The 26450-nt window shown below is 46.6% G+C and overlaps 1 protein-coding gene across 2 annotated transcripts in view; it reads left to right on the top strand.

The window, feature by feature from the left end:
• The first annotated feature begins 7110 nt into the window (after positions 1-7110).
• The window catches only part of BRD10 (bromodomain containing 10), a 653586-nt gene continuing 634246 nt past the window's right edge, over positions 7111-26450 (top strand). The window contains exon 1 of one of the 2 annotated variants that reach the window (XM_069626025.1): positions 7111-7734. In XM_069626025.1, the coding sequence (XP_069482126.1) occupies positions 7400-7734 (335 nt within the window). In that variant the 5' untranslated portion in view covers positions 7111-7399. The remainder of the gene's footprint in view (positions 7735-26450) is intronic. The other variant, XM_069626024.1, reaches the window with a different exon arrangement.

Raw genomic sequence — 26450 nt, 5'->3', positions numbered from 1 at the left:
GTTTGTGATTTACCTATCCTTACTTCCTTACTCTTGACTCCCTTTCTGACGCTCTTCATAACCTCACTAACCCTTCCTTCTATTCTTGATCCGCAGACCGCTACGGCAGTTCGAGAGAAATCGCTACCCGATCTCGGACGATTAAAACCACGTCCCTTAGGAGCACGGTTTCAGCCCAGTTTCACTTTGGTTCGGTATTTGGACCCTCGCTCTTCACGAGGTTATACGTTACGCCCCACCTTGATCCCCCTTCCATTTGCAGTCTAGGGTACTCCGTAATCTGTTGTTCCCTTTTTCATGTTTTCCTTCTAGCACGTTTTTTCTACCACGACACTCTAGGCTTACAGCCACCCCCCCGTGAGCAGTCTCCGGGTGGCTTCCCTTTTTCTCAAACCGGTAGGCGTTTGTGTTTCGTTCTTTGTTGCTCCTTTGGATTGTTGCTATTGTTTTATCATCTTTATCTATTCCTCATCTACCCTGTTTTTATACTGTTCTCCTTAGCCCATCTATTCAGTATTCTTGGGAACGCCAGGCGGCCTCCTCCTTCCTTCATATCTAATACCCAAGACGCCTTTCTTTCCACAAACCGGGGCTAAAATATAGAATAGAATATTACGGGGGGTCTGACAGCTTGAAAGGAATCTTATCCTACTCTAACCTTCTCTAATCTTTACCTTCATATCCAGTCCTTAGTTACGTTCGCTAAGAAGCCTCCAACCACAGAAGGCGGAATCACATCCCGCGCAAGAACATCTCGGGGAGACAACGCTCTCTAGAAGCTCTCCGCAGGGTTTTATTCCCCGTGAGGGTTTCCCTGGGGACCTCCCGGGGATCAATTCTTTGTGCCGGACTCCGGAGGGGTTTTAAGGGGAATTCCTAATTACTGCAGGGAAGGTGACAGAGAGATTCATTACTGGATATCACCAGTCCACGGGACATTTCTCTCCGTTAACTCAGTTCAGGTTGGTGATTTTCTGTTTTCCTTCTCTGTTCACCTGGAGCAAATCTCATTTATGTCCAACAAAGTATAATCGTTGAAACCATCTTCAGTAGGATACATGAATTCACTTTGTCCTTCGTGAAGACTGAATGAGCCGGCTAATAGATCTAGGCAGTTTATGTGTAGTCTGAGTTCCTCTGAACTCCATCTGCCTCCTGTTTGAAGCTCCCCGCACCTGCTGGCATCTGATTCTACCATGTCGGTTCGATCGCCGAAAATAGCTCTGCTGTACCATGCCTCCATGTTCTGCAGCTACCACTCCAGCTCTGTTCTGGATTCTTGGTCTAGGGGCACTAGGTGGTGGTAGCTGAGGCCTTGCTGAAGATGTCTTATTTTCAGCCGCTGCAGCGCTCGATAATGTAGGGGCCCTGGGAATATTGCTTGTATTGACGCTGCTAACAGGCCTACTATTCGCGCGATTGTTCGCAGTGATGTGACTGTTCTGCTGAGACAGTTCCTTATCTCTCTTTTTATGTCCCAAATCTTCCTGTTCGGTAACTCTAAGGTAGCTGTCCTGGTGTCTATGATGAAACCCAGGAACTCTATCCTCTTTGCTGGTATCATTTCCGACTTCTCTCTGTTCACTAGGAAACCTAGGGAGGCTAGAAGATTTGCTACCCAGCTAGTCTGGTAACGTAGTAAGTCCTTGCTGTTTGCCATTAGCAGTATATCGTCTAGATAGACGATGATCCGTATCCCTTTCTCCCTGATAGCTGCTGCTACAGGCTTCATCAGTTTCGTAAATGCCCAGGGTGCTGATGCTAGACCAAATGGCATTGTCACAAATTGCCATAATTGCCCGTCCCAGTCGAAAGCTAAGAAGGGACTGTATTCTCTTTGTACTGGAATTGTAAGATAGGCATCTTTCAGATCTATGCCCGCGAGTCAGTCTCCTTGTCTGTCCGTGTCTCTTAATTGATGGGTACCTTCCATCTTGAAATGGTTGTAAACTACCCAATTGTTTATGTCTTTTAAGTTTATAACTGGTCTCACTTTGTCTTTCCTGTGAACCAGAAATATATTTCTTATGAACCTTGGAGCTTTGCATGGTTCGATTGCTCGTTTCTCCGCTAGGCTCTGCAGTTCTGTGTGTGGTGAGTCCTACTCTGTTTGCGCTGATACTATTGGTCGGGGGGCTTTGTACTTGGTTGGGGTCTGAGTAAACTCAATATGCAAGTCTTTGGCTGTCTGCAATACCCAAGCGTTGTTGGAAAGCGCGCAACATTTTCCCCAGCATTTCAATATCCTCCCCCCTACTGGTGGATATGTGGATGCTCTCACCTGTGGGGAAGTTCTGTCCTCTTCCCTGGCCTCTGCCTCACCTTCCTCTGGGGAAGCGACCTCTGTGTGGGAAGAAGGTGTCTGGCTGCTTATTCTCCCAGTATTGCGCTCTGTTCGACTGAGGCCTCCTGGATGTCTGGTAGCGACCGGTCGCTCGGCCTCTATACCGACCGGTCCCGCCAAAAACTCTTCCGGGGAAGATCTTTTTTATGGAGACTTGCACCTTTTCCAGGGAGGTGTAGGTCCCTACGAATCTCCCCATCTCTTTTCCAAAAGTCTCGACGAACAGTAGCCCTTGCTTCGCCCACTTCATATGAGGACAGATCCCCTAGCGTGGGGTCTATTTTAAGCAGTAGCCCTCTTCTGCGTTCGGAGGATATTGTGCAATTGGCGTTCCCCAATATGCACACCGCTCTCTGTGCCCAGTTAGCTAGCACCTCCGGGTCCACTTCTTCCCCGGTGTCTCTCGCTGGTTCCGCCAAGTCCATGATTTTGGCTAGGGGACCGGCCAGGTCTAGGACTTTCTCCTGGCAACTCCTCCATGAGCATTCGATCCCTTTCATTTTTTATTAAATATAAAGCATTAATGATAGCTGTTTTTTGTATTATCTCTTCTAGTACTGAACCGACCACTCGTGAATTTGTTACACAAGTCTGCTCGCTGAAGCAGTCCATGGTTTTAGAATATTGTGCAGATTTAAGTATACTGCGTTGGGTCCCCTGATGAAGTCCTGGTGATGACTGCCAAGGGCATTAGAACGAAACATGTCGGGCTTTATGGACACTGTAATATTCAACTGTTTGTTTACATCAACTTATTAATTTGGTTTAGGACATTCTGTGTAAAGGAGCCACCAACAACTATATGTACTTCATAAGTTAGACCAGCCTCCATTTGTATAGGCTTTCTACTGTTGTCCAACGAGTTTCTAGTGAAGCACAACAAACTAGCCCTAAGTATCCAGCCAGATTCAGATTTTTCCTGTGTCAAGTCTTTATGCAATTTGCACTTTTTTGTATGATATTGCACTTGTCACTTTTTTGTAAGATGAAGGTATTATGGATGATATGTATCTGCTTTTTATACTGTTTTTATTGTCTTGTGAAAGCTTAAGAATACATTTAATAATTGTTTAACTATATCCCTTTTTGTGTTGTGGGTAACACATTCAATATTTGTTTACTGAATGGTGTTCATTGGTTTAGTCCAGAAGAGACAGCACAAAGGCTGTTGGGTTTTTTAGTTTTGTAGCTAACGCTTAAAGATTTTTTTCAGGGACAAACCCTACAGCTGTTAAATTTCCTGAGTATTTCCTTGGTATTTTGGTTTTTTCCTGCCTTTTAAGTATGCATTCTCTTAGGGCACCTGCATAACGCAGTTGCCCCAAAACAGAGATAGCCGCTGCCATCAACATTGCCCTTGTGATCCGACTATGCTGTGCAGCCTGAAAAAAGCCCCACCCCCATTTTCGTCTCCTTTCCTCCACCCTAGACTGGTCCCGGCCAAGTCCCCACTTGTGCAGATCCACACTCTGTTTCCTGTTTTGCATAGCACTTCCTCTGCCGCGAGTCGTGCCAAAGTTTGGCAGCGACACATTTGGTACATCTGCGTTAAACTGGAGGACCCTCGCCCTGCCTGGACACCGGGAACTTTTCTCCTTCTAGCAGGATCTCCCAAAGTCCAGATAGAAGGCACCTGGGAGAGGAAATGACTGCTGTCTCTCCTGCAAGACCAGCAGGGAGAGGATCAGGGTGCATGCTGAGGAAGGAAAATGTTTAACTACAACATGCTGGAACATTGGGGGCATTGTATTCCCAGTGGGAGGGGCAGAGCACGGGAGGGAAAAGAAGTGGCAATGAAAGAAGGTGTGCAATGGCACCTGGAGCGTTCTAAGTGCCGAATGGGATTACCACAATAACTGATCTCAGGGCAACATAACCCGACAGACTCAAGGAATATGGCAAACTACTACTTTATTATCAGTTCAATTAATTAGGGAAACCTGGCGAACAAACAGATTGCAGCTCACACGCTCTCAATGCATTTCAGTTACAAAAAAGGTTTTATACATCAAGATATGTCAGCTAAGACGTCGTTCAATGTGGCTAACAGTACAAACCTACTGGGTGGAGGGATTGGTTAAGGGAAACATATATACCTATAGTTTATATGAATGATAGTATCATCATTGGATGCCTCTTATTTGGTAGGCATGCCTTAGACAACCTCGAACTACGTAAAATACTGATGATAGCATAAAAACAGCAGCAGATAGGCTTCTGCAACAATGTATGGTCCACCATTACATAGGCTCTCATGATAGGTTGACACACTTTTACCAACCTTGGACATTCGGCTTGTTAGCAGCATGTAAGCAACGAAACCAGGTGCAAAAGAACAACATCAGACAACTGCTTTTCTTAGCTAATTAGTCTACCATCTCTCATCAGTTAGGCTCTAAGCCAAGGCTTCTTCTTTGTAGTTGACCTTGATGGCGGTTCTCTTCCTCAGATCTTTAAAGGGATTGAAGGTACATTGCTATCTTCGCCTGGAGCCTTATGAATAGGCCTTGTTTTACGGTTCTGAATCACGGGTGAGGAGATCATGGTTTTGTCCATTTTTCCTTCTAGTTAGCGCTATTTGACTCAATTAAATTGGGTGCTTTTACCCTTCTAGGCCTCTACAGACTTTGTTGCTCCATTCTGCATGTGTGTTATGCATTTTTAATTGAACAATACTTGGCACTTGCAATTGTTCCCTCCTTTACTTAACCTAAGAGAAATATGTCCTACATACATAGCCTATCCTCTTCGACTCCTTTCAAGCTTTGCAGTTGCTTCTTGCTGTACCATCCTTGATTCTGAGCCAAGCAAATACCCTTTTTCTTGCACAAATCTGTATTCCAGTGCCTGTCAGCTCTGCAGCAATGGCTTTCTCCTCTCGAGGCTTCTTGCTTACTTTTATATGATGGCGACGTTCATTTTCTCAAAATGGCTGCTTTACCCTCATTCTATTTCCTACTTTAGCAAGCTTCTATGTTGTGTTGTCTACCTTGCGTTTTTGGGTATATACATCTATCACATCTCTTGTCACTTACCTTCATAGGGTATATGGTTCTTCTTCATATTCGCATATATGTTTACTTTGTCACTTCAATCACATCTTCATTCTTAAGATTTCCATACATCGAGCTCATTGTGTCTACGTATCTTCTCTTCTTCATGACGTCACTTCACATCTGTCAAACTTTACTTATAGTTCTTCTATGTCCAGTGGTATCTGCAAGCTCATGTCTACCACATCACTTTGGGGATGCATTCGATATGATTGTCTGAGCGCATAACGTCCCGCATATCTCCGATTTGGTATTGCGATGATACCAGGTGTCATGCATTATATTTTCTTGCTGTTTTTTCCAGTATGACGGAGAGTTGCGGGGGCGGGCTCTATAAATGACGTGTACGTCTGCCTCTCTAAAAAGGGTTCCTGTGGATCAAGGTGGGTACCTCAAAATTAAGTGCTGGAACAAAGAAGAGGGACCTGTAGGTAATCGCACGACTACTTACTGGTAGTCCTTATTACTCTTATTTCAGCTCTTTCTCATCACAGTACTTACAACCCACCTCCCCCACCACCGTGCAATGGTACATGATGTATTGGGTAAAATTATAGCTCTCAACTCACACGCTTTGGGTGGGTGTCAACCGAATTGGAAATAGTTCAATCACCCGTCAAGCCCATTACCATACCTCCCAAGTCACATGCTTTTGGCGGGTGACACCTGCGTTGGAGTAAGGTCCCTCACCGCCAAGCCCTTTACATTTCCATAGTCCATAGGCTCTCACTCGCCAAAAATAAATCTCTCTTTTCAACCGCCCTAATAAGAGAAAAGGTTGAGACCTACGCCATTACCCACCCATATAATTCAATGGGTTCTCACCCACCCACATACATGCCAACCCCCGCGATTTAGGCGGGAGACACCCGATTTTTGCCAGAAAAATATTGCTATTTTTCATGTTCTCCTGCCCAAAATAAATCTTTGCCCGTTGCATTTCTATGGCAAAATCTTTGTCTCCCGATTTTTTGGACAAAATCTCCCTCACAGGTGTGTTGAAATGTTGGCATGTATGCACCCACCGAAAACAAAATGGTCTGCTTTCACCCTTCCTGGGGCATTATATGATTGAGAAGTATGGTAACATTAACTGATACAGGATAGTGGCTGGGAGTGATATGATTTCAGTGGAGAGAGCAGGGCGTATGCACAATAAAGCAAAGGTGTAATAGATTCCTGGCATGGAGTTGGCACCTTAGAAGTACTCGGACGAGGAAGAGTAGCACACGGAGTAATGAGGATTACAGGTAAATAATCCCATCAACTCCGTTCAAGAATGGCCTTAAAATTTCACAGACCAGCATCCCGGGTTCCCTTTAAGCAACATAGGTGGATTAAACATTTTGTTTCCTGAGAGATAAATTATTCGGCCATATTTAAATGGTGTGGTCAGTAGTTCACAACACACGAATCAGTTACAGCTGTTAGGGCGGTAAACTACATGTACAAGTTCATCAATCAACACAGAAAATGCTTTCCAAAGAGGTGCAATTCTATTACATACATGTGTACACCATAACTAAGATTTATTTTGAGCTCCTCTGGCACCCCGTGGCCGCTACGTAAACTGTCTCCTCAATGCATCCCAACCTTTCAACCCATAACAACGTCGCTCGTGCAGGCTCTTAAATACGTGAACTCACAGCTATGGCCTTCTTTTATTTCTAAGGTCTTCGGTAATTTTTCCTCTGCGCTCTCTTGTATGAAGTCTCCTTGCCTCGACTGTTATAGACATAGAGGTTGGACTTGCAGCTGTCGCTTGTGAGACAGCAGAGCACAGGCGACGCCAGTAGTCTAGTGTATACGCATGCGCGTCAGTGTTGCCTGGCCCTACCTGTTCTATGTCCATTGATTATATTAACAACTACCCTCAGGTCCCCTGTGTCAGCTGGCGTTCAGCAGCTGAATACGGACCCCTTGGAGAACCAGTAAACGGCTGGGCCACGGTCATGGCCGGGCGGCCTTAAACCCCCGTCGGCGCGGCGCCGCGACGGGGCCCATGGAGGAGGAGGTGGAGCCGGGGGCACCGGGCTGGGAAGTGGAGTTAAGTCCGGAGCTACGGCAGGGACTGCGCATTCTGCGCGATTTCCTGCTCGAGAAACACCGTGGCCTGGTGGCGGCCTTCCTACAGGGCGAAGCAGGGGAAGAGTTGGGGCTGCTGGCCATGGAGGAAGGATTCCGACAGAGGCGATACCAGGAGTTGGGGGAGTTCGTGGCCGACTTTAGGCTCATGCTGGAGAATTGCTATCGGCGACGAGGAGTGGAGCATTGGATGTCCAAGCAGGGCCAGCGGCTGGAGGGCATGCTGGAGCAGAAGCTGGCTTTGCTGTCCCGGTGAGAACCCAAAATGCTGTCAGGAGGAGTGCCTGTCTATGCACCTATACCAATTTTCCAGCTACCCATCCATTCCACTCTCCCTGTGCTGCTCCGGACCCTACTCATCCCTTTCCTCCGTTGGTCAGTCTCAACCTACTCTCACCGCTGAATTCCACCTGTCAATTTATTCCGGTACTCTTCTATTAAGCCACCCACTATCTTTCAATTCGTTCGTTCATTCTGGCTTCCTATCTTTTTGATCCATTATCACTCGTCTCTGAGTCTGTTCACTTTTGCACAAGTGAGGCTGTCAACGTTTACCTTTGTTGTAGGTAAGATATAGGACAGAACAAGGTCTCGGGGGCAGCATAGTTCTTTACAGAGAGCGTTTCAAACTTGCTTGAGACACTATTTCAGAAAACGTGATTTGATCTGCACTATTTATTGGGAGTGTACTAGGTGGTACTAGTTCATTTGCATATGGGGAATTGCCCTGAATTGGATCTTAGGAATTAAGCACTGAAGCGGCTCTTGGGTAGCATCCAGACCAATATCCCAAAATCTAATTCAGCTATGTTGGTCACGCCCCCTCACTCTATAGGCTGCAGTAACGTATTTTAATTACATCTTGGTATACCCGTGTTTAACACTGTAGACGCATGACCCATGCATATCGAAAACATTACATCGTATTGTAACGCCACCCAGCGTTGATCTTAACTCCATGTTGTTGATAATGATTGTGGTTTTAGAGGGGGGGGAAACATGGTTTAAGTTGACGGGTGTTTCTCGCTGCAGTTATTTAGGACTTGACGTAACACACTTTGTTTCCATCTATTGGAGACATTAGCGACTGACTGTCGAGAATGGATGTGGTTTTGATTCTCATCTTTCCTGAATAAACAAACCTCATTTTCCTAAGGGTGGTAAATCATTTCGATAGTGGGCTGGGTTGAACTCCAATGTACTTATCGTGGGCCTGTGAAAATGAACATAACAACAAATAGTGGCAGCAGGTGGAATTTTCTAGTATTTTGTGGCGTAAAAGATTTCCTTCAAATTACCACAAGCAGGGTTGGTTTGTCCCCAAGATCCTTCTTTTAAATAATCAAAACGTTGCATTTTAAAACGGCTATTTCAGGAGAAATTCAATAAAAAGCCATTGGATTTACAAACGATTCTGCTAGGTAGAGGTTTACAAAGTTTGGCTTTCCATTTGTTTTTGACTCCACTCCCATTAGCCCTAATCGAGGATGAGGGACCATGCTAATCGTAGCCTAAAACATATGGAGAGCAAAAGATTGCATACCCCTACTGTGATGTAATGCAACATTTGTATAGGGCCTTTCACCATTGGTATAGTCGCAATGTGCTATAGGTTGAATGCCCTTGGTGGGACAGCAGTTCACAGGTGTGGGAAGAATTTGAGGAGGTGGGAGTGTGCTTTTGTGCATATTTGCCGATACAAAGAAGATATGAGGGGGTTGGGAGGAGCAGGTCCCTCCTGCAAGCCACCCATGTCGAGCTGGCATGTGGATGACTGGTAATAAGTGGTCTAGAGAGGATGAGCAGGAGAGATGTGTGCAGCTACTTATCACATTTTTGTCGTGAACGGTAGCTGCATTCTGATGTGTTGTGCAATGGTGTATGATGGCAGAGGTGTGCGTGTTTGCAGCCGTGCCTTTTGGCTAGTTCCCTGTGCAAGGAGTGTGAGATGTTCAATGCATTGTCTACCTTTACCTTCTACCAGAGTTCCTGATGCCTAGAGTGTCAGTGAGAGTAATGTAGGGGTACACACAAAATATTCCAATACTTATGATTCCACTTCACCAACCCATACAAGCCAGTCCCTTTGCTTCCACCCACACAGCTCCACAGATTATGTTCGGATCAGTGGCATCAGAATCAGGGGAGAAGTCCCACAGACAGGAGCTCCACTAATATTGTTTTGTTCTGAAGAGGAAACTCAAACGTAAAATGCATATTTTAATTTATTTGTATTACTGGGTGCAAAAAAATGGATTAAAAAAAGATATATTTGAGTTAAAATATACATTTTTAGTCGTCTACAAAAATGCGGATTGGAATGGGATTTACGTTTTTACACTCTACAACTCATTATACTTCAAAAGATTGGGAGTAATATACTTGCACTGCAAAATCGTATCTGGAACCCTTTTTGCACCCACAGAAACATGGACGTCCAGTATATTTTTGCCACAGCACAACCGATGCAACAATACTGGATACAGTTGCCTCTAATACCCTGATAAAAATTGTCAGTTGGCAAATTGCATGCCAGTAGAAATAATAGAAGTTTATAATGTCAGTGTCTGGACGATCTCTATTCAATGCTGTAGGCTTTGTTCCATTTTGTGATATATGCTTGAAATGTAAGTTCCTATGTGAGGGAATATTTTTGAACGCATCTTTTGAAGCAGGGGTTTTACAACAGGGTGAAAAATGTGCCCTTGCCACAGGCTAGATATACTTGTCTCTTTGCAAGTAAGAAATGGTGTGCTGTTTGCATGTATAGATTTGAAGTGGTGAGTGACTATTTTGTGGTTAGCTAGTAGCTTGTAACTTGAATTTCTGTCCTGTAGTGTGCAGTGAAATTGAGGCAACGCCTGTAGAAACCCGTACTGGTATTTCGATAATCATTTTAGATTAATCATTGTTCAGATACATAACGGGTTCCGGCCATTGCTTCTTTGTAATGTCCAAGTGACTAATTGTCTTTTAATAGGGCATTTTTGTGTGTTTTGTTGACTTGGAATAATGGCATTCGTTGTTTGTTTTTGTTATTAGTGCTTATGGTTAAAAGGAAAAACTAACCTCTTGCACAGTAAACACAACACACATTTAAAATAACTTTAAATACAGCAGCATTTAAATATTATAAAATAAAATAATTTCAGGGAAGCTGCCATAATAGAAAAATAAATAACTCCAATTTGAAACATACGAATAAAATTGAGTGAATAGCGGCCACAATCAACAAAAATATCATAACACACCAGTTAAGAACATGCAGATGAAAGGTTTAGCTAAATGACTACAATTCATCAAACATGAATGGCATACTTCCCTCATATAAATAGTATACTTCTCTCTCTTTCTCTCCACACTTGACAGACCTTGCCAAGAAGTCCAATTTTCAGTTTATCTTCTGCGGGGCATTCTACCTTTCTCACACACCCAGAAGCTCAATGTTTCCAGAAACTTGGTTCTCCCTAGGCCTGACTACTGCATGCAATAGCCACTTCCCCAATCTTCCGCTTTCCTTCCTCCTGGCCCTCCAACTACATCTATAATAGGACTGCAAGTCTTATCCTTGGCTTCAAGCCCAGAGACTGCATCTCTCCAGCCCTAAAACCTCCCCACTGGCTCCCAGTGACTGCAAGGATCAAATTCAAAACCCTCCATCATCCACAAGGCTGTCTGGGGCCTGGGACCTCTCTACATCCAGCTTTGTCTCACCCGAAATACTTCCCAGCCAGAATCCTTCAGTCTTCTGGCTCCCAACTTTCTTCAGGTCAAACATTTCTCCAAGCAGAGAGTGGGAGGTAGATCCCTTTCCTCGGCTGGCGCCTCCCTCTGAACCAGCCTCCCTCCACACCTCAGACTTGAGCCGGATCTTCTTAAGTTCTGGAAAGTTCTAAAGACTTTCCTTCCCCCCTCCCCCTCCCTTGCTAAACTCTCCACCTGCCGCTGCGACTGGGGCCTGGTCCCTTCAGAGTGATACAGGTACCAGACCATCGCTGCCAGCACTTGCCCCGGGCTACCTTTCCCGTACTATTCCAACTTAGTCCTCCATGTCCACTGCAGCCCCCCCCCCCTCTTTCACCTGGCACTTACTGCATTGGCCTGACTAGCACTTGCCCGTCCTCACCCGTGTGGGTACCCCACTCTGCACTTCTCCCTCTACCTCACCCCCTTGCACTTATCACATTGTCATGCACTTGCACAGTAGGATTGTCACAAGGCCAATATGACCATTCCTTTGTTTCTTTGTTGTATTCTTATGATTTCCCATTACCCCCCCCCCTGCACTCCCCCTCCCCAAATCTACTCTTGTGGCGCCTGGAACCACCTGTGTATAGGCGGCATACAAATGTCCAAAAAATAAATGTTTCTTTTTATCTACCTTTCCAATATCAATACATTTAATACTTCCCTCTAAATGTGATGAGCAGCAGCCACAATCGCCATTGGATAAGCACAAAAAGTGGTACTTCAGAATAGGTCAGTTTTGATACTTTCTTTGCTAATTATAGCCCTTTTTAAATTCAATTAATTCAATTTGGGACATTGAGTTAAAACATGGCGCAAGGTTGCCAATGTCTGGTGGCATAATCTGCATAGTCGTAATTCTGTTGCAATTCCCCTCCACGCCCCTAAACATGTGTGGGTAGGCTGTTTAAACCGAGATAAATTATGAAACCCCTCGACTGATAGGGACGGAATTCCTTCAAGTAAGAAAGTTTTGCGTCTTTTAAAACCTTGCCAACATTACTCTGAATAACTTTATTCCCATAAAATAGATCCAAATTGTTACAACTGTCCCAATCCTGAGTCTTCCCCTTAAGAATTAGCTGGATATTTGGAAGAGCTAAAGCAATGTCAACAGTTAAACCAAGTGCACATAAATGAGTGATTGAAGATTTGTGAAGTTCATTTAGGAACCTTCTAAATGTACCACCTTCAATTGCTTTGCCATCAGACTAATCGAGGTGTCTCCTGAAGTTCCAGACTTTCATATCTTTAGGTAGAAGTTGATGTGCTGAAGGGTCCACAAAGATCTTAAAGATTGGAGCCCCAATTCTAGTCAAAGTGCTGCCACAGGGACAGCACCGGGTACGCCAAGAATAGCACGTAATAATTTACCATCTATATTTTCCCATCTTCCAGAAGAGGAAGATGACATTACCTCCAACCCATAAAGTATCCCTGGGAGAATACCTTTATGATAAATGGTTAATGGACCTTCAACATTGTGACCTCCCTTAACTGCAATGAAGCCTCTAATGGTATTCATTTGTGCATATCACAAGGCGTTCTATGTTCTTTAAGGTAGTCCTTTAGACCATGTCATACTAGTGGGCGGCCTAAATAAATATGTCTACCATAGCCAAGGACATATTTGCCAATTTCCATACAAATGGGAGCTTCCTCCCGACCCTCGCCCCCACTATCATTACCTTTTTGATTTTGCCACATTAATTTTCATATTATTCAAGCTGGCATAACTACTAAAGGCATTAATAAGGTGCTGAAGACGGTGTCCGGTCAAAAGATCGAAAACAAAAGGATCGAATGCAATAGGGACGAGTCAATTTTTTTTTTAAATGTATAGTTTTTTTGGGGTTTCCGTATAGGGGGAAAAAAGTGGTTTTTACAACAAAATTCAACCTTTTTGTTGTTCCTTTTGACCTACAACCGCTGAAGACCAATGGGGGTGAGGTCGAGAAGCACTGTATCGTCTGCATAGGAGATTCCCCACCAAGTTTGGGTGGAAAGTTGGGGCACCCGTTCTGCCTCGTCCATATCGGCCACGTAGGCGATGAAAAGCAAGGGTGCTAAAACACACAGCTGTTTGAGGCCTTGGTTGGTATACACAGGAGTGGTCCGTTCTCGAGTCTGCTTCATTCTAACAGAAGTGGAAGTGTCTGTACGGAATAATTTGAGGAAAAATAATGATCCTGCATCTAGACCCCATCTTTCTAACTTTTCCCACAACAATTCTCTGCTGACAAAGTCAAATGCCTTAGAGGGTTCGTAAAACAAAGGTTACGTCCCAGGCAGTAATGAGCTTCTACCAGGCACTGGAGAGCCCATAGATTTATTCGCAGTACTAAACCTGGGTCTAAAGCTTGCTTGAAACTTCTTTAATCTCGTTGTTCCATCTACGTAGTCTCTGTAAAAGAGTTGCAAATATTTTGGCACTAGTATCTAACATGGCCAGCAAACGATATTTGGAGGGATCCACCTTGTGACCCCTTTTGAAAACATGGTGCCATTCTCCCAGGACATCTGCAGAAAAGTAAATGTGATTTTACGTAAAAGCACTTTTTTAATGTATAGGTGATTTATTCTTTGTGTTTCTCGCACTCTTTTACATTTTCACTGGTCATTCCGTTCTTTATCTTGCTTTAATTTCACATTCTGTTAGACTGTTTTACTTTTAGTACACTTGTGCTTTGCACCCCAGGTGCTCTGTAGAAAATCAGCAACTGGTGATAGTGACTTTCTCACATGGTAATTCAGCTTATGCCTTTGTGGCCAAGGAGCCATGTCTACAATCTCTGTTAGAGCATGTTCCTCTGTGATATACTCTACGTGGGGGGCTAGATTAAGGTGCTTCAGGGTCTTGATGCAGGCCTTCTGTTTGACGCTGCTTGCTTGCCACATGAATTTGGTAGTTTTCATGCTCACATGATTGAATGACCCTTCGTTTGTTTCATTTAGGGACTCGATCCGCTGTTACAGTATTTTACACCAATATTCTGAAGTATGAGTGATCGGTTTTGCAACTAGGAAAAGGTGAGATGTAGACAAATTGTACTCGGGTCTGCATTTACATTCTCTACTCGCACCCTCCCTCCTCCAACTCCTGGTTTTATTTAGACTTATTGTGTCCCTCCCTACATATATCTGGAGACTCATTATTCCATAGACATTTTGTTTTCCTAGGTCAGATAGTACAGATTAATCAATGTAAAATGTCAGTGCCGCCACTCCCTGTAATATTATTTTTTTAAAATTTATTTTTATTTTCAATAAAACCAAACAAAATAACACACATTACAACTGTTTAGGACGTACATAATCAGCATCAAACCATCACATTATACAGTGTAATTCTCCGTCCTCCCCCCTCCCACCCCACAAACTAGAGCCGGCACACTCATGTCACCTACAGGAGCATTATCAGGTATCGCAGTGCTTGTGCACTCATCCGAGTCCTCTAATTCGTTATTGTCCTGGTGAGGGTTTGCTATAGAGATCACCAATTGCCGCCAGGCCAACAAGGGCCCTACTTCCTCCTCTTCCCCCCCCCCCCCCCCAGTAACCTCTTCAAACCAAACTACGGATTCCGCCTCCGCCCATCTGAGGAGGTCCGCCCACCATAGCTCCACCTTGGGTCTGTGGGCCGCCTTCCAGCCCATTGCGATCCTGCGCTTGGCCAGGATGTAGGGTAAGTCCTTCATTTTGCTTATGTGCTTTAAATCCCGTGGCCTGGGAAAAATCCCGAGCATGCATGGCCAAGCTGATCCCACGTCCAGCTCCACTCCCCCACCAGCCAGTATAGTTTTAATCTCATCCCAAAATCTGTGCACCTCCGGGCAAGCCCAGAACATGTGTAGCAGCCCCGCTTCCACCTACCCACACCTGGGACATTTCTGCGTAGCCAAGCCTCCAAACCTTGCAATTTTCCAGGGTGTCAGATAATCCCTTTGAGTGACATACAATTGGAGTTATTGGAGTCTCGCATTCCGGGATACCTTTTTATGGTACCTTTTCGTGTCTCTCCCATTGCCCATCTGTCATGGGTCCTCCTACTTCCTCCTCCCAGTCCTGCCTCAATTGAAGCAGCTCCTTCCCTGCCTTTGCTTTTAGAAGCTTGTATATTCTAGATATTTCGTGCCCGCCCTCCGAAACATCATACATCGTTTCCAGGGAGGCATCAGGGTCATCCGCTAGCACTGTCTCCGGCCATCTCTCCCTAACCCGTTTCATGAGCCTAGCGTAGGTTATATACTGGCCTTTATGCACCCCTGTCTCTTCTTGCAACCTCTGAAATTCCAATGCCTCCCCTTCCTGCCATATGTCCCCAAGGGTGGCCAGGCCTACTGGTTCCCAATATCTACGGACCGCTTCGAACAGTTGAGTTGTTCCCGCATAGTGCCACCAGCGGGGCCTGCTGAGAGAACGGCTCTGTCACCCATCATTCTCCACATTCTGCGCCAAACCGCCCAGCCCAGCCTCAATAGCCGCCCTCTTCCCACCAGTTCTTTTGTAACCACACCACTTCATTCAAAAAGTATTGGGCCGTGTCTTCCCGCAGTAGCCTGGCTTCCGCCGAGTCTTCAGTCGACAGCCACCTGGCCACGTACAGCAGCTGCCCAGCCAGATAATAAAGCTCAAAATTTGGCAGGCATATGCCCCCCTTGTCACATGGGTTCTGGATTTTCCACAGGGCCACTCTGTTCCTGGAGTTACCCCATATAAAGCCCCTGCACAAGCTATGAAGTCTCACAAATGGGCTCCTGGGAATCAAAAACGGGACATTCACAAAGAAATTCAGCAGTCTAGGCAGGACCACCATCTTGAGCAAGGCCGCTCTCCCCATCATAGTCAGGGGCAATCTAGACCAAAACACCATGTTGTTCTTAACTCCCTCTAGTGCTTTCTCCGTATTGTGTTCGTGCTCCGCCTCGATCTTGTGGTAAATATTTACTCCCAAATACCTATGTCTCAGTCTGCCATGGTATCGGCAGGATAGGCAGCGTCTGTAACGGGACATTCTTATATCTACCCAAGGGGAACAGACTAGACTTCCTAGGGTTCACCGATATGCCCGAGAGGGTGGCATATTGGTTCATCACCTCCAGCACATACTGCAGGTTCTCCTCCAGATAGCGCAGATAAAGGAGCATGTCATCTGCATACAGCGATACCAGGTGTCTACCGCTTACTGTACTAATCCCCACCTCCCTGTATTGTTGCCTCAGACATATTGCCAACGGCTCTAATGCCAGAATGTATAGCATAAGTGACCAGGGGCATCCCTGTCTGGGCCCCCTGCTAAGTTGCCAAGTATCTGAGATTATGGATCCTGTTTTAACTCTCGCCACCGGGGTGCTGCATAACAACTGGACCCACCTGATATATCCAGGTCCCATTCTGTATCCCCTCAGGGCCGCTTTCAACCAAGGCCATTGCACCGAGTCAAAGGCTTTGACCGGGTCTAGCTAAACGATAGCCAGCTCACCCGTATCTTCCCCAGTGTGGTCAATGATGTGGTGTAGCCTCCTATGGTTATCTGTAATGTTCCTGCCGGGGACATATTCCGTCTGGTCTGGGTGTATCAGCTTACTGATCACCCTCTTCAGCCTATTGGCCAGCACTGCCGGAAGTATTTTGCTGTCCTGATTCAGCATGGACAAGGGTCTGTAAGACCCACACTCCACGGCCGGCTTGCCTGGTTTCAGGAGTGGGATGATCATCGCCTCGCGAAGGGACAATGGCAGTTCCCCCCTGCTCATAGGCCTCGTTGAACATGGCAAGCAGTGGCTGAAGCAGTTCCTGTTTGTATGTCTTGTGAAACTCACTAGGCAACCCATCCGTCCCGGGTGCCTTACACGTGGGCAAATGTTGGATCACCACCTCCAGCTCTTCCGATGTGATCGGGGCGTCCAATTCCGTGCGTTCTAGGTCATCCAGGGTGGGCAGCTCTATGTCCTCTAACGTGTCCAGTATGTCTTGACCCCTATCCTCCCCTGCGTCCTCAAATAAGTGTCTGTGAAACTTGAGGAACTCCTCGTTCACCCCCTCCTGGGTATTACAGATGTGACCTTCCTCATCCCTAATATCATTGATCACTGTGCGGGGGGTCTCACTCTTATACAGCCAGGCCAGCAATCTGCCCGGCTTATCGCCCACTGCGTGTAGCCTCGCCGTGTATTTCTTGTAATTTAGTCTACATAGCCTATCCCAGAGTCCACTGTAGGTCTTTATCTTATCGCTATTCTCCCGGGTGGTGTCCTCTTGTCGTGTGAGACCCACCAGTTCCCTTTCCGTTTCCTGAAGTTCCCTTTCGATGCCCCCCTAGAACCCTTTAGATTTCGAAATGGCTACTCCACACACCACCACCTTGAACGCCTACCATACTGTTCCAACCGAGAACACACTGCCCGTGTTTATATCAAAATATTCCTCGATGGCCTCCCTCAAATCCTCCCGGAACCCCTCATCTTGTAATGCCTCAGTCCTAAGTCTCCATGTCGGGATCTGCGCTCTGGGGGGGGGGGTTGGTGTCACCACTCTACCACCAAAGGCGAGTGGTTGGATAGTACCCGGGCCTTGTATTCCGTTCCCACCATTTCTCCCGCTATCTCAGCCGCTACGAACACATAATCTAGCCTCGTGTGCAGGTCATGTGGCGCTGCGTAGTGCGAGTATTGCCTATCCATTGGATGCAACCTTCTCCACACGTCTTCTAGGCCTAGATCTTTTAACAATGTCCCCAGTGCTTTGGCCGCCGGCGCCGGCTTCCCCGCTTTGTCGACTGACCTATCCATTTTGGGATTCAGGGTGCAATTAAAGTCCCCTCCCCACACCACCGCACCCCCAGCCAGGGGGCTAATTTTGCTGTAAAGGGACCTGAAATAAGCCGCTGTATCATGGTTAGGGGCATACAGATTTATAATATGCACTTCCCTGTTCTTCAGGAGTCCTGTCACCACCACCATTCTGCCCTCTGGGTCTACCGTTGAGCTAAGCACCTGGAGCGGCACATGTGGCGCCACCCAAGTGATAACCCCTCTAGCGTATGCAGAATACGTAGCCCCCACAACATGTCCCCTCCATTTTCGCCTGACAACCTCCAACTTCTCCCTTGTGAGATGAGTCTCCTGCAGCAGGGCTATATCAATGTGCATCCTTTTAAAATACAGCATCACTTTATTACGTTTCAGGTAGCTATTAAGGCCCCGTACATTCCAGGTCACAATTCTGAGATTACCCGATGCCATCTACTCTGTTTGTTCCCAACCCACCTCTCCCTTCAATGCTTCCCTTGATGGTTTGTTTTCCGACTCCCCCCCCTTACCCCCCTCAACAGTTTCCCCCCCTCCCTGTTCCCCAACTCCCATCCACTGCACACCCAGCCCCCCCCTACCCCAACAAATGCCCAGCTCCATCCCTGGATCTCAGGCCCACCCGCGTCTGGTCCTGTCCCGTCGCCGAGGACTAGGACCCCGCGGGGCGTCATGATCTAACAGTGACCTAACTAAGTATATTACTATTGGGTACAAGGGATGCCTCCTAGGAGCTCACAGTTGTCTATTTTAGGATTGGCGGGTCCAGCCAGTTGATACTACAACACACTCCCCACAAACTTAATACAACTCTATATTCAAGTCCCATTGTCTTGGCCATGTCACCCTAGGTGCCACAGCCATCTGCTACTTATCTCCTGCAGCTCCCATCTGGCCATCCGGTTCTTGAGGTCGGCCCTGCATATCCAGCCAATGCATTGCCTCGGTTGGCGTCTCGAAAAAAAGGGATCTGTTCTTATAAAACAATTTCAACTTGGCTGGGTAGAGCAACATGTAGCGATGGCCTGCGTCCTTCAGCCTCCTTTTCACCGATCCAAAGTTCATCCTACTATGCTGTACAAGCAGTGTATAGTCCGGGTTTTTTTTTTTTTATATAGGCCGTGATTTTTGCTCAACCCCTTTCAATCGTTCCTCCCCTCCGGAAAAATTCAAGGATCTTTTCCCAATCCCGATAGTTCAGGATCTTTGCGATCAGCGGCCGCGGGGGGGCTGCAGGGGGCGGTCTCCTTGTCAGGGTCCTGGGCACCCTTTCAACCACGAACCCCTGGGTCAGCACCCCGCCTGTTATCTCCTGTAAAAGCATGGATTCCACGTATTCTGTGGGGTTTGACCCTTCCGTACCTTCGGCAGGCCCACTATACGGATGTATTGTGTCTGGTGCGCCCCTCTGCTTGCTCAGCTCTGTCCTCCAGATTGCCCACCTGTTGCACGAGGGCATGGAGCTCCTTTCCATGTGCGGCGCACGCCTCCGTGTTCGGGGCCATCTCCTTCTCCAAGGCCCCAGTGCGCTCCGCAATCGTTTGCACCTCCTGTTTCAGCAGGTTCACCTCCTCCTGGACTGCTCCGATCTTGAGGTCCAGGCCCTCCTGCAGCTCTTTCATTGCCTGGCCCAACCTAGTCTCCCAGGCCACCTTAAAGTCTGCGATCGCTGCCAGCACCTCCTGGATCGTGCCCGGTGTTTCCGCCGTTGCCGTGGGGGTCTCCTTGCTCTTGCCCCCCTCCGCTTCTGGGGGAGACCTGGCGTAAGCCTCCATCGTGGGCTGTCGGATCCTGGGTCTAACCACTTTAGAGGACATCCTGCTATGTTAACTGGGCGAGGGCCTGTTGTGCCTCCCTCCACACAAAGGTCCGTGTGGTCACGGACCACTCTCAGCAGGCCAAGTATGTACTTGTCTCTTCCCTCGCGCCCAGAGTGGGCCGTGTCCTCCCACGTGCTCATACCCTCTCGGTGTCGCGGCCCGGTCTCTGTCATGTTCCTTCCGTGGCCAGTGCTCGAGTGCGCTCACCTATTCGCCGCACTCCTTTGTTCCCCTTGTTCCGCGATCACAAGGCCATCCGGCCCACAATGCCGAGGCCCAGAGGGGCCGCTTTAAGTGTCAGGGGATCAGCAATTGTCTCGCATCGGCCTCCACAACTGGCCTGCGCCGATGTTTCGTCTGTCCCTATGGGATTTCTCCCATCTCCCTGTGTATAAAGAGTTAATCCGCTGTGCTGTGAAAACTGCAGCCACCACCGCCCGCTCGTTCGCGTTGGCCCCAGGATCCGCGGCCACCTTATTGGTGCGCTGCCACAATGAATCTTCCTGGGTTCCGCCGGCATTCGATCCGATTACGCCGCAGGCCCAGCGTCGGCTACCAGTTTGCTCGACGAGTCTCGGCAATGTACAGTCCATAGGTTGTACCAGCTCCGGGTGCGTGTGCCTTCAGATGTGCGCTGCCTCAGTGAAGAAACAGCACGTTCCGGGCAAACACCGCGGTCTGCTTCTAATCGCTGGTCTTGGAGTTCGATGCAGGGGCTTTACAAGACGTACATCTCGTGACCCCTGTTGTCCTCTTTGTCTCTGCCGCCATTTTGTTCCACTCGCCGATTCGGGGCCCGCGGCAAGCAGACAAGTATAACTCATTGTCCTCACCCTCCACTCGCATCAAAGTTTCAGCGAGTGTAGCTGTCATCTTCACACGCACAGACATTATGTTTCGGTGCCGGCCGGTTCCCGTGCACGCACTTCCCCTCCAGGATCATTGCAGGATCAGCAGAGCTCCACGAGAGCACATCCCTTTACATGGCCGTCCAAGCCACGCCTCCCCCTTGTAATATTATGAGGCGGCTCGCTCCTTTTCACATATGAGCTGACAAATCATCAAACCTTGATTATGTATCAAGTGTTTTTATATATGTCACCTTTCAGAGAACCTGTTTCCATTCATAGTAAGACACCTGCGCGACAACCTATTTCCCTGATCTACTTTGATGATCAAAATTAAACCTAATCGCCACCAGGACAGATGAGCAGCAAGTGTGTATTTCGCCTAAATCACAAATCTTATGCCTGAGGGCCAAACTGATTACAACATTCTCCCTCTTTATGCTAGTACCTACACTTTTAAACTATTCATTGGGGACAGGACACTGGCTTACAAGCTCCATCCTCCAATTTGCACCACTTTGCTTCAACCAAAGTCCCTTCCCAACCAAATACAAGCAGTCGTCCAGGCACCAAAGCCTTTCCTTGGTGCTACATCCATCCCTAAATTAGTGCAGGGAGGAGCATCTGATGAGTGGGCGACCCATGATCTTGCCAACTAGAATTTCTGATCCTTTCTCTGTCGCAAGGTCAATAATTCAACTGTCAAACAACCACAAGTGGATACCATATGAAGTATGTCCAGATTATGTGCCTCATCCGTATTGTTTCCTACCAAGGATGACTTGGGGCAGAATGAACTGCTTGTATCGCAAGGTGCCATATGGCCAGTAACAACATAATAGATAATGAAGATTCCATTCCAATTAGTCCCATTTAAAAGAAAAACGACACGTGGCCGGCAGAAAAAAGACGAAATCTTCCAAACTTTTACATATCTTCTCAAAGTTCCATCCTTACGCCCCTATGCACAGTGGACATTGAATGGGTGGAATTATCTGATTCGGGGGGAGATGCATTCTTTACTCATTTCTCTTCACACCCAGGAGCAAAGCTTGTATGGGACCAAGCAGGTGTTATTAGATTGATGGGCTTTGATGTGGTGTATTGTAAGACCGCAGGTCACATTATTTTGTTCCTTTTTGAAGTTTTGAGGGACAACATGTATTCGAGCAACAACATTCTTCCCTCATCGATCAACAAATATGTACTCCTCTCTTCCAAGGTGGATTCTGTTAAGGGGATGGATCTATCTAATAACCATACAAATGTGATCGATTGATCCTAGTTGCTGGAAGCATTTTGCAAGCATCTCCTTCCAAAAGATCTCCATAGTAATCTTAAACGAAAGAACCTTGAAATATCATGGAATTGTTATGGTTTCAAAAACATTGCAGAGTTGCAAATAATAATTCCCCATTAATGGGTTATACACATCTGATATACCATCATTCAACTAGAACACAGCTATGCTATGACACACTCGGCCTAGCTGTTCTCATACAAACATGGGCCCCATGAGTATTAGGAAAGATTTCTTAATTGTAGGTAATTTTCCTTCCATGTGGCAACCCCTAATCTTTTTGCTGTTTTCACCCTGATCTAGACTTTGCCAGAGAAGCGCAGCCTTCCGCCGCACTCCTCTGGGCTTTCGCTCCATTCTTACGGGGAAACTGACATGCCCTTAAAACAGTCAGTACCGGGAAACGTTGTTTTCCGTAGTTCTTTTATCATGTTGCAGCTTTCGCGCAACATGACACAAGAGGGCACTGTAAGCTAAGTTACTGCTCTCTTGGGTCTCTAGTCACTCTACAGGCCCTAGACACACTCTTTGGATTGTTAACTAACGGTGCAAGTGAATCACGGACGGGACTGGTGGCAGCGATCGTTTCTTTGTGTTTTGAGCTCCTTTTGGCTGTTTAAGCGCGTTTCTCGCGCTTAGCCCAAAATAGTGGCCTGGCTTCCAAAATGGTCAGACCACGAGGCTTTGTCCTGCCCGCTGACCATCTTGCCCCCTTCACCTTCCCCAGGTCGAGCCGACCCGGGGCCTTCCTTATTTGGGCATGTACTTTCCCGCGAAACACAGATGCTTTCGCGGGCTTCTACAGGCCTTGTGTGTGCCTCCAGGATGTGGGCTGGGATGTCTGGTCCCAATACACATCCAGGTTTCCAGAGAGTCTAGTGTGTCTTGAATGCCTGGGACCACCGTGGTCCGTGATAGGTCCACGTATGGTGAGTGTTTTGTGAACAGATCTCCCATTGGGCCCTCTCCGTTTTGGTGCGAAGGGAACTCTGGATAAGAGGAGGCTGGAAACACCACTACCATGTCGATCTCCTGAGTTCTCACGAACGACGGATACAGGAGTCAAGTATCCTGCAACTAAGAGGCTGAACCGAGGAATCGCTGGTGACCCGCTGAAGGACTGCTCCTCTGCACTGCTGTTGCCCTGTGAAACCATTCTGCCTCTGATCGAACGAGAAGGCCTGTACTGGTACTTCGACCCTTTGGAATAATGGGAACAACTATTCTCGGCATCTTCATCTCCTGCACGTAAGCCTTCGGAAGCGTCCCTGGGCCATCCTGTGAATTGACCAGCCTACACAGGAGTCTTGCTCTGTTACCGCCGTCAGGTTGTGTTGTATTCCGAGTCCTTAGCACTCTCACATGATTCGTACACTTGGCATTCCCAGGTCTGAATTAAGAAGTGTGCATTGGGCTGAAATACACACAGCCGCTTCGTTGCCCTGCTGTGGTAACAATCTGTGCGGGTTCACTGCGTTTGGGACATCCTCAACTCTAACTTCTGCTGCCGCGGAATCTACACGACACCAAGACGTCCCCTGCTCGTATCTGAACCTGCCAGCACCGAAACTGACGTGGAGAAACCTGGGTCTGCCTGCATCGGGGACCGGTGAGTAGCAACGCTAGGAACTAGTGGCCCTCCTGCAGTAGTCTGTAGCATTTCCTCGCTGTGTTAAACAGCACACCTTTTTCGCACTCGGGCTCTGCTTCTGCCCGCAAGTAGAGGCCGCGCTTGAGTAGCAGAGATCTGGTCGTCCTCATTTGTTCACCGCTCTGAACTGCCTGACTTCTTGAAGAGACTCTTCTTGGCCCTTTGGCACCAGCATGTGCAGGTACTTTTGAGCACAAGGCTCCACTCTTCGTAGGGCTCGGACTTCCTTCTAGTTAGGTGGCCTCTGAAGACGAACTGGGTCTAACGATTACTTGCACTGCCTGTTTTCATCCCCATCTAGGTGGTCTGCATATTTCGTGCTTCTAACGCTTTAGACCCTTCGGTAAATGTATATATATTGTATTTGATTGTGATGTGTTGGTTTACTTGAGTTTTACCGTGATTCTTTGCTATGGTCAATATTACAAAGGCCTTGTAATAAATGTGTCTATATTTTTAATATAACACCTGCTTGGAGTAATTTGTAAGCGTCCTTGCTTTGTGTGCTCATTGCGGGCTTTCAGTCACCCTCACCCCTCTTGAGACCTAGTCTTGACCGCCGCGCTCGCTACCTTGATTGGTCTGGCTTGTCCAGAGGTTACCCTGTTCCAAGAAACTAGGCTGGCCTTCTGAACCTCTGCCCCTCCAGGACAGAGTTCAGAAATCCATCTTAACAATGAACACCCCATCATCCTAATAAAAAGCAGCTAGCCGAGCACATTCCCGCTAGCTTAGGCGCCTCCTCAGGCCTAACGCAGCCAAAACTCAGTCTGAGTGTCCACCCTCCAAACCGAACACATCCAACTGATTTCCTCAGCACCACACCTACTGCTAAGAAGCAGCTGCCGCGCAACAACCTATTCAATAACTGTATGTGGAAAAGAGGTGCACCACGTTCCTGGATTGACCACGTTTTCCTCTCCGATTCTTTGTTTAATTGTTGTGTGTTGTCTCTGCCCCCCCCCCCCTTGTTGGTGATCACCTACCCTTGTCTATAACTCTGTCTTTGATCTCAGGGAGCCATTTCTTGCCCATGGTTCGTTCTTAGACGTATCGAACCGTAAAAAAAAACAGTAAAATGGAACACCTCTCTAATGGAGAAGTTCATGCAAAAAAAAATGTGTAGGCTGCATTCTAGTGTAGGGGTAAAAGCATGTTTATGGTAAACACGATAAATGTACCACTTGAAACGTGTTTAAAAAAATGCTGACCGGGAAATGTTATAGTTTGGTTTTTCGAGGAAGTTCACTCAGTTTTGATTCCAGGGCGGCATATGCGAAGATACTGAAATGCCCTTTTTCGTAATTTATGGGGTCAACCCTTTAACAATGAGGAGTATATCATTGAAGAACCGGGTCTGTCAAAGCTATCAAGTACCAGTTAGTCGTGAATGATGGACAACAAATTCCAAAACATCTGATGCAGTTCAACACATCACAATTCTGGCAATTGTCTAATTCAATAGTCGGTCAGAGTAGTAATTTTAGTTCTGTTGAGGAAAAAACATGGGCTGAATACTACATTAAAGTTTATGCCTGCCCAAAAAAATTAAACTTTTAAGTTGCTTGTTGCTACCATAGGGGCGTGGAAGTTGAATCATTAGATCTGGAGGATATACAGGAAATGGTCTGAGATAAATGTAGGGCTCCAGGCCCTAACAATCTGGCCCCTGTTACTTTAAAAGAAATTCTGCATTGTATCCACCTAGAAACTATCCTACATTATTCTGATTTTTAAAAAGGGTAGTGGTCGGATCTGCTAATTACAGACCAATCGCTCTCCTTGATAGAGTAAGTAAGATCTTTGTGCCTGTGTTTTTGCGAGAACTGGAACTGTGGGTTAGGAAACTTAATCTCTTTATTTTTTTAGTTTGAGATGCATTGTAGGATTTTTAATAATCAAGAAAAAAATGCAGTAACCTAACGGAAGATACAACCCAGTAAGGGAAGAAAAAGTTAGAGGGGGGGGGGCAAGAAATATTCCCTTCAATATCTTGAGCATACACGAGATGGGCTTTCTCAAGAGGCTTGGCACTTCCCTAAATGGTATGAGATTGCATCTTAAAGGATCCTATTGGGATGGGTATATATGGCATCTATTGACATGTCCTGTGCGTTTGACTGGGTCAACAGGCAAAGAGACTCTCAGACTACTTTCCCAGGGAGTGCATGGACCTTTGTTTAAGGCGATTTCCTTATTGTACTTCGACACTAATGTACTGATCAAATTGTGTAGGGATGGGTGCATTGACTAATGTCTCCCCTACTTTTTACATCTATATTTCTGATATAGAGTCCCATTGGGACTCTATGAACTACTTTCCTGTGAGACCGAGCACTCTAAAATTACATTGGCTTGCCTTCGCTGATATTATGCTCTTTGATCAAACTCCATTGATTCCAAAGGAAGCTTTCCTCCTTTTTGTGGTTATGCAGAGGTTAATCTCCTAGTAATGCAAAAACAAAGTCCCAAATAGTTTTTCTACGACCAAACATAAGCTTAAGACTATGTCATGGTCAGTTGGTGCGGCATGTCTCGAGCGTGCCTACAGTATAAAATACTTGGATTTTGATATTGTGTATAACATAACATCTCGCAATTGGCCATAAGGGATTGATTGAAATTTAAATCGTTCCCCTTTATTGCCCAACTGAAAAGGATTCAGTCGACCATGTGTAGATTCACTCTTATCCCCTTTCGTAAATCTTACTTGACAATGATGGTTTGTGCATTAGTATATGGAATGGAGATCATCCTAGTTGATATGGGTTTATACCCTAGGGAAAAATGTAG

The sequence above is a fragment of the Ambystoma mexicanum genome, chromosome 6p (assembly GCF_040938575.1).
Source record: "Ambystoma mexicanum isolate Mex_15411 chromosome 6p, UKY_AmexF1_1, whole genome shotgun sequence".
In the NCBI taxonomy this organism is placed as follows: domain Eukaryota; kingdom Metazoa; phylum Chordata; class Amphibia; order Caudata; family Ambystomatidae; genus Ambystoma; species Ambystoma mexicanum.
This window is presented reverse-complemented; position numbering and strand designations above follow the sequence as displayed.